At 44.8% G+C, this 20,352-nt stretch overlaps 1 protein-coding gene across 1 annotated transcript in view; it reads right to left on the bottom strand.

Moving 5' to 3' along the window:
- SLC35F3 (solute carrier family 35 member F3) overlaps positions 1–20,244 on the bottom strand; it is a 289,172-nt gene extending 268,928 nt beyond the window's left edge. The window contains exons 1-2 of the mRNA XM_024738159.1: positions 20,192–20,244; positions 19,604–19,833 (exon numbers count right to left, since the gene is read on the bottom strand). Of these exons, the coding sequence (XP_024593927.1) occupies positions 19,604–19,833; positions 20,192–20,244 (283 nt within the window). The remainder of the gene's footprint in view (positions 1–19,603; positions 19,834–20,191) is intronic.
- Positions 20,245–20,352: the final 108 nt, after the last annotated feature.

The raw sequence follows: 20,352 nt of genomic DNA, 5'->3' as shown, positions 1-20,352 counted from the left end.
TAAAAAAAAAAAAAAAAAAAAAAAAAAAGTCTTGGGAAGCAAGGATCTGGATATGGATCCTGGGGCCTTCACTTTTCTCTAAAACTTTACTCAGGGAAGCTCACATGGATAGAGGCCACTTGTGATTCATAGGATAAAATATGTATCCATTCTATAGCCTGGGCACATCTGAACCTGAGGACATACTTCAACTCCTTAGATGAATAATTGATATCCTATATCATCCTTCTTAACATGTAAAGAATAGTATTAAAAGTATGGCTCTAAGTATATTGAGTATATTTTGCAATTTTTTAAAAAATCACAGGCTTGTTAGCAGCTCTTTGCAGGAAACCACCCTCAGCAGGAAGCCCCTTTTCTTGTCACTTTAGCAAAGCTATATGGTAACTAACTTTTAAACACGGCACCCCCATGCTCTACTCATCTCCTGCCCAAGCACAGCTTTCAAATCTTTAAATCACACGTTACTTTGCCTAACTTGTCGGTTCTTTCTGCAGGTCAAAGTGGAAATGAAGAATAAGTAATGAACAGATGGCCAGATCTCTTCCCTAGCTTCCCCTTCAGTAATCTTGCGAACAAACTGTGTCACCAAACTGTGTGAACAAGATAACATCTAGGGAAAATCACAAGTCAACGAGCCCGCACACACGCCTGCACACAGTGGGGTGTGGCGACGACTCTGACCCCCTACCTCAATGATTCACTGAGATGACCTCCCTGTTTCCCTTTAAAAGCTTTCATGGCCGAGCAGAATCTTAGGAGGTAGTTTTGGGGGGACACCGAGTCCACCACCTCCCCAGATTGCCGACATTCCGATTAAAGGCACTTTTCCTTTCTGTGAGTATTAATTTTGTAAGCGGTGAGCAACAGGACCTGATTCTTTCGATAACAGGCGTTTAGACTACATTTTGCAAACTTCCACTTTGCGTGTGCAATTTTCTGAAGACCAGAATTCACAGAGAAAATGGTATCCAAAATTATAGCCAACAATAAGTTGGCTGGAGTTAACTGAAGCACAGAAATTTAAACAAAGAAAAGCCCTCAACCCTTAGCTTTAGCTGCTTCTTCTGTAAACAATTTGCAATTAACATGGATAAAACTTTTAAGTGAAGCAATTTGTGCTTCACCAACCTCTGCCATCTCCTCGGGGGGAAAACTACTAAGTAGTAAAATGATGGTGACGTACAGCACAAAGGGTCATATCCAAAGTCCCAATTATTTTTACTATGGCCTCGCCATTACTTAAAGAGCCAGGGCTTCCCTGGTGGCACAGTGGCTGAGAGTCCGCCTGCCGATGCAGGGGACGCGGGTTCGTGCCCCAGTCCGGGAAGATCCCACGTGCCGTGGAGCGGCTGGGCCCGTGAGCCATGGCCGCTGAGGCTGCGCGTCCGGAGCCTGTGCTCCGCAACGGGAGGGGCCACGGCAGTGAGAGGACCGTGTAACGCAAAAAAAAAAAAAAAAAAAAAAAAGAGCCGAAACCTATGGTTTTCTTTAAGGCACACACTTCAGAACTTCCACCGCACTAAAGCAGTCTCTAAATCTGTGAGTTGACTTTGCAAAAAAAGAGAAAGTGGCCTTCCTTTAAAAAGGGAAAAATGAGATCTGCTTCTATTTACAAACATCTAGATGTCCAAAACAGGTGGGACTATGTTTTAGAGGGACCCTGCTATTCAGGATTTCAGTGGAACCATGACAATGACAACAGCAGAGCCAGAGTTGTAATTTCCAGTTCTGATTTCCAGAGGTCCTCAATGGTCACCATCCCCCACAAACAACCTGATCCATCCAGGCACCAATGTCTCCATAGAGACTAGTCTCCTCCTCCCAGTGACCACCTTTTGAAAAGAGATGTTTACGGTGTTATAACACAAACAGCAAAGCACGTGATACGTTTTTACACCCATAGACCCTTTTACACACATATACCCTGCCACCCAGATTCCCACATGGAGTATTTGCACCACACAAGAAAGAAGGCTCCCTAACGCCTCTTCCCAGACCATAAACCCTAAGTGTAAGCACTCTTCCAAACTTCATCGCCACGGAGTACTTGTGCCAGCTTTCGAACTTTATATAGATGGAATCATACAGTATGTGTTGGGATAATCCTCTGTTGCAAAGCTCACCAACTTCAAAGGTACTCGGAGAACCACATGAAAGTACGAGGGTTCTATGAGTGGGTTGTTCAACGGTCCTTGTCCCAGCCTTCTGGCTTCCATAGCTGGCCAGGTGGGAAATTATAACACCTCTTTGCAGCGAGAAAAAAAAAAAAAAATCAAAAAGCCAATCATACCTCACTTTCCCGCCAGAAATCAAAGGAAACTCTTGCTGCCCTGGCAGAGAGGGATGGAGACCAAGGACAGCTGGGTCCTTCCCCCTCTGACACCTGATCAGCTGCTCCCAGGGACGACTCCCTTACAGGAGAAACTGGCAGTGGCAGAATAAAGCACTTTCTGTCTGGGGTGCAGGAGTTTCCCTTATCAATTGCTCTTAAAGGAGCAACTCCCCAGAGCTGGTCCTCTCAACAACCTCTCCGATTTTCTCCACTTCTATTTCCTCTCTCACCCCCAAGAAGAGCTCCCCACCAGATTTAATCTGTCGGCACCATCTCTGCAGAGCTGCTCATCACAAAGGCTGCAAGGAATTTATTCAAAGCCCTAAAAACTGTCTTACAGAAACAATGCAGTGAAAGCCATGTTAAGTCTCCTGGTCACCTATTCTGCTCCCTAAAAAGTGTGACCCCAGGACTGGGTACTCCTGTGGCCCAAAAGGAAATCCTCATTTTAAGAGTTGCATTAGAAACTGGAACTGCTTTTTCTCTTATCTGCCAGGCTTTGAAATGCAAAAGCTGAATCTACCACGGTTGAGTGTTCAACATAACTAATCAAAGAAGATTTGGTCCAGAACTGGTTCTCACCTAAAGGCTCAGCTAGGGAAGGATTTGCTTTTCCACTCGAATGGCTGTTGGGCAGCCTTCAGCTCCTTGTGGCTGTAAGGCTTCGAGCTTCCATTTTTGCCAGCCAGAGGCCATCCTCAAGTATTAAAGGTCACCTGCAGTTCTTTGTCACACAGGCCTCCCCATATGGCCAATCCTTTCATCAAGGCTGGAGAGAGAAGATCTAAAGCAAGTTTGCTGGCAAAATGGAATCTCACGTAACACGACACAATCACAGAAGGGATCTCCCATCACCTGTCATATTCTATTGGTTAGAACCAAGTCCCAGGTCCCACCCACACTCAGAAAGAGGGAATTACTCAAGGGCTGAACATCAGACGCGGGCATCAATGCGGAACACCTTCAAGTTTGTCTGCCATGACACTACAACCCTGGGATTCCCCTCCTGGATGTATATCCAAAAGAAGTGGGTGCCAATAGTCTTCTAACACAACTACAAAGATGTCTACAGCAGCTCTATAAGGTACCTGTCACCTCTCCTCCCTCAGCTTCGCACCTTCACACATGCTTCTCCTCATAAAAACTGTTTGAAATTCAAACCCCACCCTTGCCTCCCACTCAATACTCTTCCTGCAACCTTGCAAGCAGACTTGATTCTGAAACCAATCAATCTCTCCCACCCCCAGCTCAAGGAGCCTTGGCCTTAATACACTTTAGCATTTCTGCTTTCTCTGTTCCATTGAGGATTCCAAAAGGGTCTCCCTTTTTCTTATTCTTAAGGAGAAGATCTTCCCTTTTTTAACAAGGGAACCCCCCCATAACTTATAATAATGCCTCTAATTCTCATGCATTCACCTTGAGGCAGAAGTAATATGATCCCTGAGTGGTTGAAACCTAACAGAACCCTGGGGGGCTCCTGGGCACAAAAGCCTTTCTGTGTCCCCCATTTCTTGATTACAGGAAATAGGCTTCATTCCGCCTCTAGGACCTTCTCTGAGTTCCAAGGAGCAGGTTCTAACAGTTGCTAATCAGGGAAGAGAGGGGATGCAGAGACAAGGGAGGAAGAGTCAAAAAACAATAGCGCAGGACTTCTCTGGTGGTGCAGTGATTAAGAATCAGCCTGCCAATGCAGGGGACATGGGTTCAATCCCTGGTCCAGGAAGATCCCTACATGCCACAAAGCAACTAAGCCCGTGCACCACAACTACTGAGCCCGCGTGCCTAGAGCCCGTGTTCTGCAACAAGAGAAGCCACCCCAAGGAGAAGCCCGAGCACCTCAACGTAAGAGTAGCCCCCGCTCACCACAACTAGAGAAAGCCCACACGCAGCAATGAAGACCCAATGCAGCCAAAAAAAAAAAAATTAAATTAAAGGTTAAATAAAACACACTTTATATTGAGGTATGATTAACATATAAAAAGCCATACATATTTCATGTATACAAATGGATGAGTTTGGGGATAGGTATACATTGATGAAAACGATCTATGCCACAAACACATCCCGCTGAAGAGCATGTTTGGGGGACAGTGATGTGGCCAGAGGTGGGGGATGGGGACCAAGGCAGATGTCCCTGAGGGTCTTGGTCGGTTCGGGCTGCTATCACAGGTGGCACAGACTGAGTGGCGAAATTCATTTCCCACAGTTCTGGAGGCTGGAAGTCTGACATGAAGGTGCCAGCACAGTTGGGTTCTGGTGAAAGCCCTCTTCCGGGCTGTAGATAGCCATCTTCTCACTGTGTCCTCACATGGTAGAAAGAGAGTGACCTAGCTCTCTGCACTCTTCTTAGAAGGGCACTAACTCTATTCATGAAGGCACCACCTCATGACCTAATCACCTCCCAAAGGCCCACCTCCTTATTCCATCACACTGGGGGTTAGGATTTCAACATGCACATTTTCCTGGGACAAAAACACTCAGACCATAATACTTGGGTTCAGTCCTACCTGGAAGACCACACAAGCACTGAATGCTGGAGGGAACCAGTGACAGCGCTGCCTGGGAAGTGTAGAACCTCCACCTTCCCTGAGACAACATGTCACAGTGCACACAGTTCTCCCTGCTTTTTGGATAAATTCTGATATAATAATGTTACAAGTCCCTGGGCCCAATGCACAGCAAGGCTAAAAAAACCGAAACGTCAGAGTTTGGAGCAGAGAAAGGTCTGTTGCAGGGCCGAGCAAGGAGAACGGGTGGCTCACGCCCCAAAAGCCCCAAACTCCCCAAAGGGTTTCAGCAAAGCATTTTTAAAGGCCAGGTGAAGGAATGGGGGGTTGCAGGGTATGTGATGAGCTTGTGTACAATCCTCTGATTGGCTGATGGTGAGGTCACAGGGCGGTGTCACAGGGGTCTTTAGGTGCCAGTAGGTGTGGGGGCTCCTGATCATTGAGTAGTGAATTTCTTCCATTTGGTGGTGGTTTTAGCATCTGTAAAACTAGTCAGGAAATATGCATGAGGTAGTATTATTTGGGTGCTTCAGAGAGGAGCTACAGCAGAGGATAATGGGGGAAGGGTCTGTCCTGGGGAGGCCCCGTAAGGTAGGGTCTTGGTTACAATAACTCTAACCCTTTAAGGCCTGGGCTATGCTATGCCATTGGCTGAAACAACGACATTTTTATTTCAAAAATGTTCACATTTACCGAGAGGCTGGGAAAATAGTCCAATGAACACACATATATCTATTATTCAGATTCACCAAAAATTACAACTTCGCCACATTCTGTTCATCTGTCATTCAATCTAACTATCGATCTATAATTGATTTTGTTGAACTACTTAAGGTACGTGACAAACATAACAACACTCTATCCCTAAATACTTCAGTATCTCTTAGGAATACGGACATTCTCCTATGTGACCACGCTAATATTATTAAGCCCAAGAAAAATAACAGTATTCCATAAAATAACTTAATAAACTGTAGGCATTCAAATTTCCTCCAATTGCCTCCAAAATGACTTTCATACCTATGGGTGATATTGTGATTTATAGTAAAAAATATGTATTTGGTTTTCATCCCCATTTCTGGCACTGAGCTCCTAAACCCCTTGGAATTTCCTAAGTGATAAAAACAGGAAACATGTCTTTTGTTATTCATAGCAAGCCTCTTTCAACCACACCTGAGTTTATGTTAATGAAGTGACTTTTGGAAAGCCCCTAAGGATGGGGGCTGGTTGCCGGGGGAACCAATTCATTAGAGGGTTCTTACTTTCTGTCCCACCTACCCCCATCTCCAGGAGAGGAGAGGGACTGGAGGGTGAATCAACCACCACTGGCCAATGATTTAATCAGTCACACCTAGGTAATGGGGCTTCCAAAATAACCCAAGAGAAGGGAGTTTGGAAAGTTCCAGACTGATGGACATAGCATGTGGAGGTGCTGGGAGGGTGGTGCACCCAGAGCGGGCATGGAAGCTCTGTGCCCCTTCCCACATCCCTTGCCCTGTGCATCTTTCCACTGGGCTGTTCTTAAGTTACATCCTTTCATGATAAACAGATCATCTAGTAAGTAAATTGTTTTCCTGAGTTCTGTGAGCCACTTTAGCAACTTAAATGAACCCAAGGAGGGGACTGTAGGAATCTCTACTAGTGACTGGCATCTGAAGTGAGGGGCAGTCTTGTGGGACAGAGCCCTTAACCTGTGGGATCTGATGCCATCTCCAGATAGAGTGTCAGAAATGAGTTAAATTGTAGCACACCCAGCTGGTGTCACAGAATTGTTTGCTATGGGAAAAACTACCACACATTTGGTGACCAGAAATGTCAGAAGTGAGGTACTATTCAGAGAGTAAAATGTAAAGGAAAACAATAGTGTGTTTTCTCTTTATTCTGTTTCCCCCAAAGCAACACAGACACCTCTACACAGAAAATGAGGCAGCCTCAGTACGCTACTGAGGCCTTGGGACCAGAGATGGAAGCCACTAGAAGATAACTATTATCTTGTCACCTCCTGGCCTTTCATCAAGGGCAAGGTGGCCAAGGGACCCTGGCTGACTAAGCCACCTCCCTCCCCTACAGAAGCCACAGCAACAGAAAACAGTAGAGAAATCCAGGTCCCTAGGTACTGATTCGAGGGACTTTTGGTCACTTGCTGACCATTAGGAAGCATCAGTTCCAAAGACGCACAGCCTCCTCTCCACGCTCAGACTTCCATGTGCGCAGTTCAAAGAGAAGGTGGGGGCCTAGGAAGGAGGCGAGCAAGACAGGAAAGGAGGAGGGAGCTAGACACTGTTCTCGAACAACTCAACCTCATCCTATATTTTAGCGCAAACCCATCCCTGGGTCTTAGACTCATCCACACATGGGGAAGTGGTTCCAGGATCACCTAGCACCAGCCAGAATGGCCATCATCAAAAAGTCTACAGATAATAAGTGCCGGAGAGGGTGTGGAGAAAAAGGAACCCTCATACACCACTGATGGAAATGTAAGTTGGTGTAGGCGCTATGGAGAACAGCATGGAGGTTCCTTAAGAAACTGAAAACAGAGCTACCATATGATCCAGCAATCCCACTCCTGGGCATATATCTGGAGAAAGCCATAATTCGAAAAGATACAGGCACCCCACCATTCACTGCAGACCATTCACAACAGCCAGGACAGGGAAGCAACCTAAATTTCGTTCATCGACAGATGAATGGATAAAGGAGATGTGGTATATTTATACAACGGAATACTACTCAGCCATAAAAGGGAATGAAATCGTGCCAGTTGCAGCAAAGTGGATGGACCTAGAGATGATCACACTGAGTGAAGTAAGCCAGACAGAGAAAGACAAATATCGTATGAAGTCACTTACATGCGGAATCTAAAAAAAAAGAATGATGCAGATGAACCTGTATAGAGAATAGAGACAGACCCACAGACACAGAGGACAAACTTACGATTGGATCAGGGGACAGATTAGGAATTTGGAATTGACATAAACACACTACTACGTATAAAACAGAGCCGATAAGGACCTACTGTAGAGCACAGGGAACTCTACTCAATGTTTTGTAATAGCCTATAAGGGAAAAGAATCTGAAAAAAAATATATATATATATATATTATATATATGATTGAGTCACTTTGCTGGACACCTGAAACTATCACAACACTGGAAATCAACTATATTTCAATAAAATACATATATCTATATTCAAAGTAGCAGGCACGTAAATCAGGACGTTTTGATTTTTATTAACAGAGAAAAGTAGAGATGCCTCTTAGAAATACCACTCCCTTCACATCTAGAAGAACTGGACAGTGTTATGATTCTTAAGCTGAACAACCAAGAGAATAGCTTTAAAGGAGTATTTCTACGGACATGGGGACAGCATAAGCAGAACAGGCAGCAACACGGGATAGAACACGTAGAGCTGGAAGTAAATCCCCACTCCCTTGAAATCCAGTCTACTGCTATTTCTGTAAGGACCTAGTGAGAGGAAGAAAAACGTCTCAGGTCTCAGGCTAGCTTTGTTCAGAGGTGGAAAGAAACGGAATGCCTGCGGCAGAAAACATTAGGGAAAAAAAAAAACATGTGGGCTTAGTAGCTTAATCTCATCAACTCAGTCAAAAATCTTTGTTGTTGCATGATTACACGAAAAAGAAAAAATGTTTCATGCCTGGGCGAAAACAAAAGAACAAATTAGAACTCTCACTACAACAGCAGAACTCAAGTTTCCAAAGGAAGAGAAAAACAACTTCACTAAGGCTCAGACCCTATCCTGACTCTAACTAGCTGTTCATGGTGCCCGTAATAAAATATTATGCAGTAATATGTATATAATAGAGTTTAGTGTAAGGCTGGTCAATGTGCACCCAAAATACCCCAAGATGTTTAGTTGGGGAAGCACCAAAAAGAAACATGTAATCCACCTGAGATGGCCCCCAAACAAGGAAAGTATGGGACTTCATGGAGGAGATGTCTGTCTTGTCTCCCTGCTCTGTAATTTTCTAGGAAATACGCCATATATGTAGTGTATGTTCATCTTAGCAGTGAAAATATTCACTGCCTATTAGAAGCAGTGAACTATTTGATGTCTGAATGAATGAGTGAGTGAGTGAGTGATTGGAAGGATGGATGGATGGATGAATGGCTCAATGAATATGCACTCACAGGTTCCATTGTTTGATTTGTTTCCAAACCACTGGCCAATGAACCCTTCCATGAGTAGTGTTTGAAACTTCATGCAGTGTTTTCTGAAGCCCCTGCCTGGCCTACAGGCTCCTCAAGAGGGAGAATTGTGGCAGTGGGGTCTGGTCTGAAGGTGTTCCTCTCTCCACCTTCCAGCCACCACACTGAAACTCTTCCATGTATTCTGAGAGAAACACAAGACACATGCAGGTTACAGACAGAACAAACACGATGACACATGCACCACTACTAGTTTTCCTAGTGGTTTTAGAATAAATTCGAATTACATAAATTTCACTGACATGGAACTGAAAACACACCGACAGCGTAAAATCAGATACACCTACCAAAAATGTTCATGTTAAAGATTTAATAAAACCAAATGCTGACTTCAAAGGAAAGAGTTTGGATAAACCCTTGAAATCTGCTGCTCTGGGTTATGGCATTTAAATGGTCTTCAAACGATTTCATTCTTTCTCTTAAAAAAATGGTATAGAGGTGGGAAGTTCAAGTCCTTCCTCGGTATCGAATGCCAGCATAACGCACTTGTCGATAAAGAGTGTTTCTTAAACTCTCACACGTGCATGGCATGAGACAAACACTGCACAAACAAAACCGAACTGTTTCACACCTAAGATCGTAATTATACATATATTTTTAAGGACAGGACATCTTCATATACATTCACTGCAAATGAGCAAACAATTTCTAAAAAGAAAATGAAGGAAGGAAAGATGGTATTCATTAAGTAGCATCTTTCTTCTGGCCCTTCTGAATAAAACTCTGAGGATATATGCAAGTTTTTACAACACTACATGGGTACAAACTCGATGATGAAAAAGGATAAAAATAACTCTCCTAAGAAATTCTTACCTAGTCAAGTACTATGGAGGATGTGCAGCAGGCTGGCAAGCAGCAAACGTGAACGTCACAAAAACACGTATCACAACTGGAAAACGGTTCTGAGAAGTTACACTGAATATCTGTCTGTCGCAGGGCTCCGTAACAGCCTTGAGCCTTCGGGGCTGCAAATCACCTGAGAGAAGCAATTTATTTCCTACCATCTCGAAGGCTGGCATAAATTAAGGCTACCTCCAGCTGCATAAGAGAAAAATGTGCCCATGTCCCAGGCAATTGTTCAAGGGCTTGTCACCATCATTAACCAAAAGAACTGACCAGATTCCTAATTGTCCCAGTCCCTTTCCAGGCTTTGCAATAAGATAAGAGAACAAAACTGATCTATTACTCTACTGATCAATACACATTCACCAAAGAATTGATCCAAAAGACATCATGTATTAAAAAAAAAAATCTACTTCAATCCCCTGACACAGGGTAAGGAAATACTCAATGCACCTGGGGTTGCTGGGTGTCCACCTCTTTTTGCAGCTCTCCAGTGATGGAGGCTCCAGGACCTTCTTTATCTCAGCAGTCAGGAAGTGATTTCTCATTTCCAATGAAAAATTCTTTGTTTATGTACATCCTTGTTCTGTCCTACGTGGGCCTGAGCAGAAGTGGCTCAGAAATCTTCTTCAGCTAGGAGTCCGCAGTTGCACGGGACAAAACTTAGGTTCCGCTCACTTCACAGGAAGGGGCTGTTGCGCTGCAACAGCGGTGTCTCCTGGAGCTCGCAGGAGGCGCTACAGCAAGATCTTGACGTTGGAGCGAAATGGTACCCAGCGTGGAGTGCAGGAAAACGTCAAGGCTCTCTCTGGGTTGCTTACACATCTGCTTTATTCTTCCCTCTACGTGGACCAGCTTTCTCTGCCTCTCCCTCCACATGAAAGCCAGGCTAGCTCCCTCATAGCTTCTCCTCCACTTAAAAGACCACACCAACTAAACCACAATCTCCTGGTTTTTATCTCAGATTCCAGGAGGGAGATATTGATCAAGTGACTGTGGGTCAAGGGTCCACCCCAATCTAATCTATGGTGTCCAGGAGGAAGGTGATGCTAAGGGCACACCCTGAAGACACGGTGCAGGGCAGTTAAGGGGGTTATGGTGAGCTGGGAAGGTGTCCACTCCAATTGTTCTCATAAAGACATGCTGTTTGCCTGATTCACCTCTCTCTCCCCCAATATTTAAACCTTGCCTACAGAACACGTTTTTAAATCCCACTGATCCATTTTCTCTTCTTCCCTGTTCATTTCTTCCAAATTGCTTTTTTTTTTTTTTGCGGTACGCGGGCCTCTCACTGTTGGGGCCTCTCCCGTTGCGAAGCACAGGCTCCGGACGTGCAGGCTCAGCGGCCACGGCCCACGGGCCCAGCCACTCCCTGGCATGTAGGATCTTCCCGGACCAGGGCACGAACCCGTGGCCCCTCCATCGGCAGGCGGACTCTCAACCACTGCACCACCAGGGAAGCCCCCAAATTGCTTTTAAAGTGAGGTTATCAGAATGAGGCAAAACACTCTGACGTGAGACTGACGAATGTAAGCTCTAGCAGTGAGATGGCTTGTCGGTGTTTTTAGGTGACCAAGCAGTGGGCATCCCATTTCTTGACTGAGAAAGGCAATCAGAAGTGTTCTATGCAGGATAATTCTGGAAGACCCCCACAGAAATGGAGATGCTTAGGAACTGTTTCTGTGTGCGTGTAAATGGCCTTTCGTTAGTACATTTAACAAATGTTTATCGATTTAGGTGCCAGGGACACTCTGTGATCTGGGGATAGAATCATCACAGTTCTACGTTCCAAGAACCACAGTGAGGGGCTGGCGACATGGGAAAGAGCCCTGCCCTCGCAGAGCTTTCCACCTGTAGGTTTCAGCCACACGATTAAACTAGCCATGACAATATGTATGGGAAGTGACAGCACCATGGGAGCCCAGGCAAGGACACCTCACCGGATCCAACGCAGTCAGGGAGGCTCCTTGGGAGATGTGACGCTCAGACTGGGCCTTGGATGAGTAAGGTGGCATTTCTGCATTAATGGCCCTCCTGAGGACACACGTCAAATGACCAGAGCGTAATGTCAGTTTCCATTCACAGTCCAACTTCATCTTGTACATTTCTGTGACGCTATGTTCCAGTCAAGCTGGATGACCTTCCAGCAACAGCTCCTGTACATTGTATACTGTGCCTTTGCCTGAAATGCAAACCTCCCCTCCACCCACTTCCTGTGGTTTATTACTCCTCCAGCTTCTAACCTGAAACTCACCACTCCAGAGCCATATTATTTCACTTTCCTCTCCCTCCAGTCTGTAAGATTTGAAGGCAAGAACCCGCTTCCCAATACAAATAATTTGTACACTGTCTTATAGTAATTCATGCACAGTATCAAATGGTATTTTAGACTTTTCTCATTTTTGCATAGAATTAGAAAATAGGTCAGCCTGAAGTTTATTAATTTCTTCTGTGTTTTCCTGCAGATTCAGAAGATTCAATCCTATTAAAAAGTAGGCTAAGAAATTTTTAAGAATCTTCTTGTCTTTCTATTCTTTTCTTTTTTAGAATGTCTTATAAATACTGAAAGTTATGAATAACAGATTACTCCACATTTCCTACTTAATAAAGAAAAAAAAAGAAGTCTTGTCTCCCATCACTTATCTCTATATTCTGGTACATGCTCAAAAAGTTTGCGAAGTGAATAAATGAAAATAAAGGCGCATTTATGGATGCCAGGCAAAGGGCTAGATGCCAGATATTCATTATTTCATTTCATCCTCATGACCATCCTGAAAAGCAGTTATATTCGCCCCCATTTTGTAGATGAGAAAACAGAGGCTCACAAAAGTGAGTAACTTGCCAGCAGAGACATTGCTGGGATGTGAAGAGAGCTCCCCGTGTGGATTCTATTCCCCCTGATTCTCCCGACAACACAGAAAAAACTGCAGTGGTCCCCTCCTTCATGGGAGGCTACGATTCAGTCAGCATCCTTATCAACGCTCAGTGAAACACTTAACAGAGTTCAATGGCTCATACACATGTGGATTCATTTTTTTAATGCAACTCACCTGATTTTTTCCAGCTGCTTAAGGAAAGGAAAAACACTCAACACTGGAGTGTTTTATTTCAGACTAGGCACTTTGTAGACACTCAGGACAGACTTGTGAAGAACAGTGAGAAATCTCTTTGCCCAAGCCTCTTCCAAAGCCAGGAAGACTAGGCTTTTCCTGGAGGTAAGAATCTGGACCATTTGCAAAGGGCTTATAACTCCCGGTCAATGATCTGAGTGTACTGGGGAGAAATGTGCTCCCTTCAAAAAGAAGAGTTCTGCATTGTAATCTTCTCAAATCTCAGAAAGCTATTTACTAAATTGTTAGCACGGATTCATATTCATGAATAAAACTGATGCTCTGAGACATCAGAAAATGTTACGCTCTATGCCCTCCCCACCCTACCCCCGCCCCCTCCAACTTTTTTCCTTTTAAAATCTTTTCAATCTATAATGCCATTTGCAGCAACATGGATGGACCTAGAGATTACCATACTAAGTGGAGTAAGTCAGACAGAAAGGGACAAATATCATATGATATCACTTACATGTGGAACCTAAAATATGACACAAATGAACTTATCTATGAAAGAGAAACAGATTCGCAGACATAGACAACAGACTTGTGGTTGCCAAGGAGGAGAGGGGGTGGAAGAGGGATGGATTGGGAGTTTGGGATTAGAAGATGCAAACTATTATATATAGGATGGGTAAACAACAAGGTCTTACTATATTCAATATCCTATAATAAACTGTAACAGAAACTATATTCAATATCCTATAATAAACTATATTCAGTATCAGGGAACTATATTCAATATCCTGTAATAAACCATAATGCAAAAGATTATGAAAAAGAATTCCATTCTAGAATAAACTTTTACAACCAAATTATACAGCTCTTCCAAGTGGGTCATTTTTGAATTGCTGACCTGACCTTTACTATCTTGGGAGGATCAAACAGAAGTTGCTCACCATGAATTCAATTATACTACGAGCCACTGTTCCAGTTATCCCTGGAAACCACGTAAGCAACATCTACTCATGGTCTGGTCTGAAAGGGCACACAGAAGTAGAAAGACTGTCCTTCTCCATAAACCTCCCCCCCTCACCTCACACAAACCCTTCCTAACATTTGAAACCTGAAGGATCCTGAAACATGCGATTTCCTTGTCACTAGGTGAGCTATTCAATGCCCTCCCGTTTTCTCCGCTTGAACTACGAAACCTCCCCCGAAATAAACTGGGTTTTGCTCAGCAATCCGCAGGCTCTTAACCTTGATTCAAGTCGCCAATGGCAGGCCCGGAGGGATAGGCTGGAGATGGGGTGGCCATTTGGGATTAGCCTACCGTCTACTCTAAAAGTGACTTACAAACTAAACCCATCAGCATTTAAAAAAAAAAAAACTTTTGTATTTGCACATACCAGCACCATGAAGTATTAATAAGCCCACTCAGGAGTCAAGTGTATAGTATAGTCAAGTGTATAGCTCCAAAAGCTATTCCTAGGAAGTTTCTTTACTAGAAAAGTTTGTGAGCTCACTGTTTGAAAGCATCCTTTAGGGAAACCTTTTGCTAAGTAACGCATCCCTGCTAACTGTGAACAATGTGTCTGTGGATTTCTGTTTCTCGACAAGGGCACACCTCAGCCATGGGTACCATAAATGTTCTCAAAAACTTTGCTAAATGAATAAATGAAAATAAAGGAGCATATATAGATGTTCTTTCATCCTGCATAAGAACCTGTGTCTGGGATCTCCAAGACCCACTACTTCAAGCATCCCTTCCTCTCCACAGCCATCTCCTCCCCAACTGCGATCTATCCCAGAGGAATAAGAAAGGAAGGGGGAAGCAGAAGAGATTCCAGCCAGTCATTTCTCTTCTGCTGTGGCACAGGTGGGAGGGGAAAGGAAATCACTAGGAAAGCTTTCCAAACTGTTCTGAGTTCTGAAGCACTTTCTCCAGGGTATCAATTTACGGTGAGTGGGTGTGGAATCACGTTCGCTGCACAAGCAACGGGGCTCTTTCAGAAAGCTGTTCATTCTAGCCTGGCCCCTCCTGGAAGCCCAATCAGTGGTTCAGGAAGAAGGAAGAGAAGAGAAGGCCCGGAATTCAAAGGCAGGCCTGCTCAGTTAGCACTACTGCTCCACAGAAGACAGGTCACTTGCAGCAGAAATTTGGGGTGAGGCTAAATGAGGGCTTCTCATCACTCCTACGGGACATCTGGCATTGTTTGGAAACACTTTTGGTTGTCACAACTTGTGGGGGGGGTGTGAACTAGAGGCCAGGGATGCTGCTAAACACCCTCCCATGCTCAGGATCCCCTCTCCCCATAATAAAGGATTATTCAGTACAAAGTGTCAGTAGTGCTGAAGGTGAGAAACCCTGGGCTAACTCAAAGCTTGCCATAGAGAATTCTGATCTATTGTGGTTGCCAAGGAGGAAGGGGAGAGGGGGAAGGTTGGATTGGAGTGGGAGTTTGGGATTAGCAGATGCAAACTATTATACATAAGATGGATAAACAACAAGGTCCTATTGTATAGCACAGGGAACTCTATTCAATATCCTGTAATAAACCATAATGGAAAAGAATATGAAAAAGGATATATGTATAACTGAATCACTTTACTATACACCAGAAACTAACACAACATTGTAAGTCAACTATACTTCAATTTAAAAAAAAAAAAACACACAAACATCATAAGGCTTTGCTGTAGGCATGCAAGATTATTTAATATTAGAAAATCAGTCAACGTAATTCATTATATTTAAATAAACTAAAGACAATTCAAAAAAAAAAAGGATTCTGGTGTAGTCTAGGTTCAGAAAGCCAAGGATGACACCATGGAAGAATAAGGAAAGGGCAAAGCAATTCCAACCTAACATAAGTCTGCATAAAGAATTAAGTAATAGGGAATTCCCTGGTGGTCCAGTGGTTAGGACTCCACGCTTTCACTGCCAAGGGCCCAGGTTCAATCCCTGGTCGGGAAACTAATATCCTGCAAGCCGTGCAGAGCGGCCAAAAAAGAGAATTAAATAATACAGATCACTATGAAGGTACATTCAAAGGTTCTCTCTTCCAGAGGTCGATGTTTCAGGCCGCATCCACTCACTCATTCAACAAGTATTAACTGAGCAACTAGCCAGGACATGGAAGCAATCTAAATGTCTGTCAACAGAGGAATAGATAAAGAATATGTGGTGTACATATATACAATGGAATATCGCTCGGCCATAAAAAGGAACAAAACTTTGCTATGTGCAGAGACGTGGATAGACCTAGAGACTCTCATACAGAGCGCAGTAAGTCAGAAAGAGAAAAACAAATATCATCTATTAATGCATATATGTGGAATTTAGAAAAATGGTACAGATGAACGTATTTGCAAAGAAGAAACAGAGACACAGACGTGGAAAAGAAACATATGGACACCAAGGGGGTAGGGGCAGGTAGGATGGATTGGGAGATTGGGATTGACGTATGTACAATACTATGCATGAAGTAGATGGCTGATGAGGGTCAACTTATAGCACAGCGGGGGGAGGGGGGGAGAAGGTACAATCTGTTTGCAGGACATATGTTAAAGTTAACTTTAAAAATGAATTCCAAGATACATTAGGTGCAGACAAATACTGTTTGATTCCACTTATACGAGATACCTACAACGGTCAAATTCATAGACTCGGAAGGTACACTGGTAGATGCCAGGGGCCGGGGGTGGGGGTGGGGAGGGGAAATAGGGAGTTAGTGTTTAATGGGAACAGAGTTTCAGTTCAGGAAGGTGAAAAATTTGGGAGATGGATGATGGTGAGAGTTCCACAACAATGTGAATGTACTTAGTACCACTGAACCGACACTTAAATATGGCTAAAGTAATATGTTTTATGTTATGTGATTTTTACCACAATAAAAAAAAATATTTAATCTATTTTTTAAAAACCTCAATATTAATTGAGCAACTACTGTGGATCATGTACCTCCTGGGCTCTGGGTACACTTGCAGCTGGGAAGCCAAGGAATCTGCAGGAAAACTGCCCAGGGGTTTGGTTCAAAAACAGGCAATGTGGAATCGGAGGACTGTGGCTGCTGAGAAGAGGAATTCAACCCTCCCACCTGCTTGTTTGTACCAACAGCTTAATTCTCAGTTGAATGTTACATACAAACCGACCCTCTCACACCCAGGGGTCTTTAGGATTTTTTAAAACAACTCCTCACAAGAAGTCACTCGTCGAGAGTAAAATCTGTTCAACTGATTGGGCTGAGAAACCCAACAAAGATCATTTCTGCACTGTTTGCTATCATCTCATTTACCTTCACCACCCCAAACAAAGTCTAAAAATTAAGAGGATAACGGTGAGTACTTGGTCATTCAAATAATTTCTGCTGCTACAAAGGCAGCTAACTTACACTCTCAACTAATCCAGACACTCTCACTGTCAACTCCCCCAGTGGGGACACAGAGAAGCCACTTTGAAAGATGACTCAAAGGTGACACAACGACGTCAAGGATGAAGCTTGGAACGTCCCATAACTTACTCTGGAGACCCTGAGAGGAATATTTATTTCATAATCATCATCTCTCCCAGTTAGCTGACTGTGATTATTAACCAACAAACAAAATAACTCACTGATACCAACAGACAGATAAGCCTCTTTATTACTTTTTTCTACTTGGGTAGAAATAGCAAACAGCCAAAGTACTACCTTAAAACATCTTTGGCTACATTAATAAAACATAAGCTTCTCTAAATTTAAATGTAAAGTCCAATTCATTCATCAAAATGTCAGGTGTCACCTAAAGCATCTTAGTAAAAAGGAAATCCCTTGGAATAAAGAAGAATCTTCACAGGAATAGAGGGGGGAGTGAGATGATTTTCTTCTGATTATAATGACCACTGTACCCTTGTCTACTGCTCTTTATTCCTTCAATGAAGCCTCAGAGAGAGGGTATTTAAGAATACCACTGGTGGTACAAGGGACTCATTTTCCAGGCCTTCCCCCTGCCTTAATTATAAAGTGTGTTTGTACCAAACACAGTCAATCACTGCTGAAAGCTCCCCGCCAACCCTGCAGAGTCACAAGCCTTGGTGAAAATTTCTATAAAGCTCATGGGGCCAGTTGCAAATATTTAGAACTACAATGATAAACCTTATGATTCCAGGGGCTAAACAGACGACTCTATGAAGGCTGTAATTTGTACAACTGTCTTTAGACAATTCTAATTTCTTACTAAGAAAGCTAAGAAGAGAAATAAGAAACAGACCATTTCTAAACGAAATTTAGAAAGTGTAAATAGAAACTGAGTGTCCTACCCCCTATCTATAAGAGAAATGGTTTCCAATGGGTTTTCATTCTTTTATCCTATACCTGACGTTTCTCAGCTGAAAAGAAAACATGGTCCCTTGTCTCCCTTCCGGGATCCAAAGCCAATTTATCAGCTACAATTTTAGCAGATTAGAGGAGAGGCAGATAACCTTTTAAAGGTTGATACAGAGTTAAAGGCAATCACCGCAGTCCTTTAAAAACAAGTAAGGGCATGAAACAAAACACTAAAATCTAATGTTTCTTCCTGCAAATAAAAGTAACCAGCTAACTGCTAGCATACCCTTGACCTTCGGCTTGGAATCCAGGGTTTTATGAAAAAACTCAAGGGAGACGTATTTTTAGAACTCAATATGACGAATTTACAAAAGCCTGATATTTTGTTCCTAAGGACCCATAAAATATGTTCCAATTTCAAGCCATGAAGAGTAAAACCATATCTCAAAATCATTAAGCCGTTAGTCTTGATTACATATGGAACGAAGCAATACTCAATTCTTTGACTGACTGAGGTGATAAAACGGCTCTCTTTCTGCTTGTCCAACGACAGTGGTGAGGCCACCGAATTGTGGCTTACAGTTATAGGTTCTGGAGTTTGTTAGAGCCAACTTCTCCCTTCCAAAATGAGAGAAAGAAATGTCCACCACATTAGTCCTGGTCACACAGGTAATATCTGTATAACTGATCACAGCATTGCCAGAGCCATCCGCTGGGGCCCACTGGCAAAGAAAAGTCTCAGCTGTTCCACCTGGCACCGACCGTTTATCTCTCAGGGACCAAATGCCAATAGCTAGAATGATCCATATAGAACCTCCACACTGAGGACAGCTAAAGACCTGGGGCAAAGGGAGTGAATGACATCTAAAATGAAGGCCCCGAGAATTGTCCTCCATCATCGGGGCCTAGGGGACCCAGGGAAGAGTTAAAATCCAGGCGTGCTAAGTCTGTCGTCTCTAACCAAGCCAGCTGAGCCCCGACCCGGGGCGACTGACACGTTCGTATCCACAGAGAAGCCACACAGTGCAGGATACACTGAGTTCCCAATCTGTCTCCTTATTGTGACATCTCAAGCGCAAGGAGATAAAGACAGAGAGGTGTCTGTGGGAAGGAGAGGGGATTTAAGAAAATGGATCAGATATTCCCAAAGGTCCCGGAAAACCGTCTCCGGGCCTCTTCCTGAAACGTGCAAGCCCGGGTCGGTGTCTGCGGTCAGGGCAGCGGGGGGGAGCGGGGCGGCTGGTCGCGGGGCTGCGCGCGCTCCCCGAGGCCGCCGTGCCAGCCGCAGGGGGAGATGCGCCGGCGGACAGGGGAAATGAGGCGAGGGGGTCTTACTTTTGTAGCTCGCCGCCCAGGGCTGGTAGCCGTAGTAGCCGGTGATGCGCAGGATCCGCTCCTCGATGGACGTGAGCCCCACGGGCCCGCTGGTGAGGTCCTCCACCGAGCGCGACCATTTCAGATCCTCCTTAATCGCCTCGTCCACCACCAAGTACTTGAGCTGCCGGAGCTGGGGGCTGATGTCGGACAGTCTCCTGGGGCTGACGTCCGGTGACCTCCTCATACCACTGAGGCCGCGGGCAGGTGGGCAGGGAGGGAGAGAAGGGCGCTGAGATCGGAGGGCGAGCAGGGGCGCAACCTGGTCCCGTTAGGGGCAGATGCGGCCGCAGGGCCGGCGCTTCCCCGCTCCCACCGCACACCAGCTCCCTCCGCACCCTGAGCGTCGGGTCCCGTCTCCGGAGCCCGGCGCCGGGAGCTTCGGGGCAGAGCAGGTTGGGACGAGTGGAAAGGATGAGGATGCCCTAAACTTCCCGAGCAGCTCCACCGCGCGCGCCGCCCCCTCCCGAGCCCCAGACCGCCCGGCGTCCCGACTGCCGAGAGCCCCCGGCCGCCCGCTCGCGCACCCGCACGCGGGGCGCTACTCACATGGCGATGCTTTTGCCCCCGGGTGCGCCGCCGGGAAACTCTCGGATCCCCATAGGCAATGGCAGAGTGGGACCGGAAGCTCCCAGACTGGAGGCGGAGGGGCTGCGGGCCTTAGCTGCCCGCGGCCGCGGCCCCTGGGAAGGTAGGCGCGAGGCCGGGCG

This window comes from Neophocaena asiaeorientalis, unplaced genomic scaffold (genome assembly GCF_003031525.2).
Source record: "Neophocaena asiaeorientalis asiaeorientalis breed wild unplaced genomic scaffold, Neophocaena_asiaeorientalis_V1.1 scaffold436, whole genome shotgun sequence".
Classification (NCBI taxonomy): Eukaryota; Metazoa; Chordata; class Mammalia; order Artiodactyla; family Phocoenidae; genus Neophocaena; species Neophocaena asiaeorientalis.
This window is presented reverse-complemented; position numbering and strand designations above follow the sequence as displayed.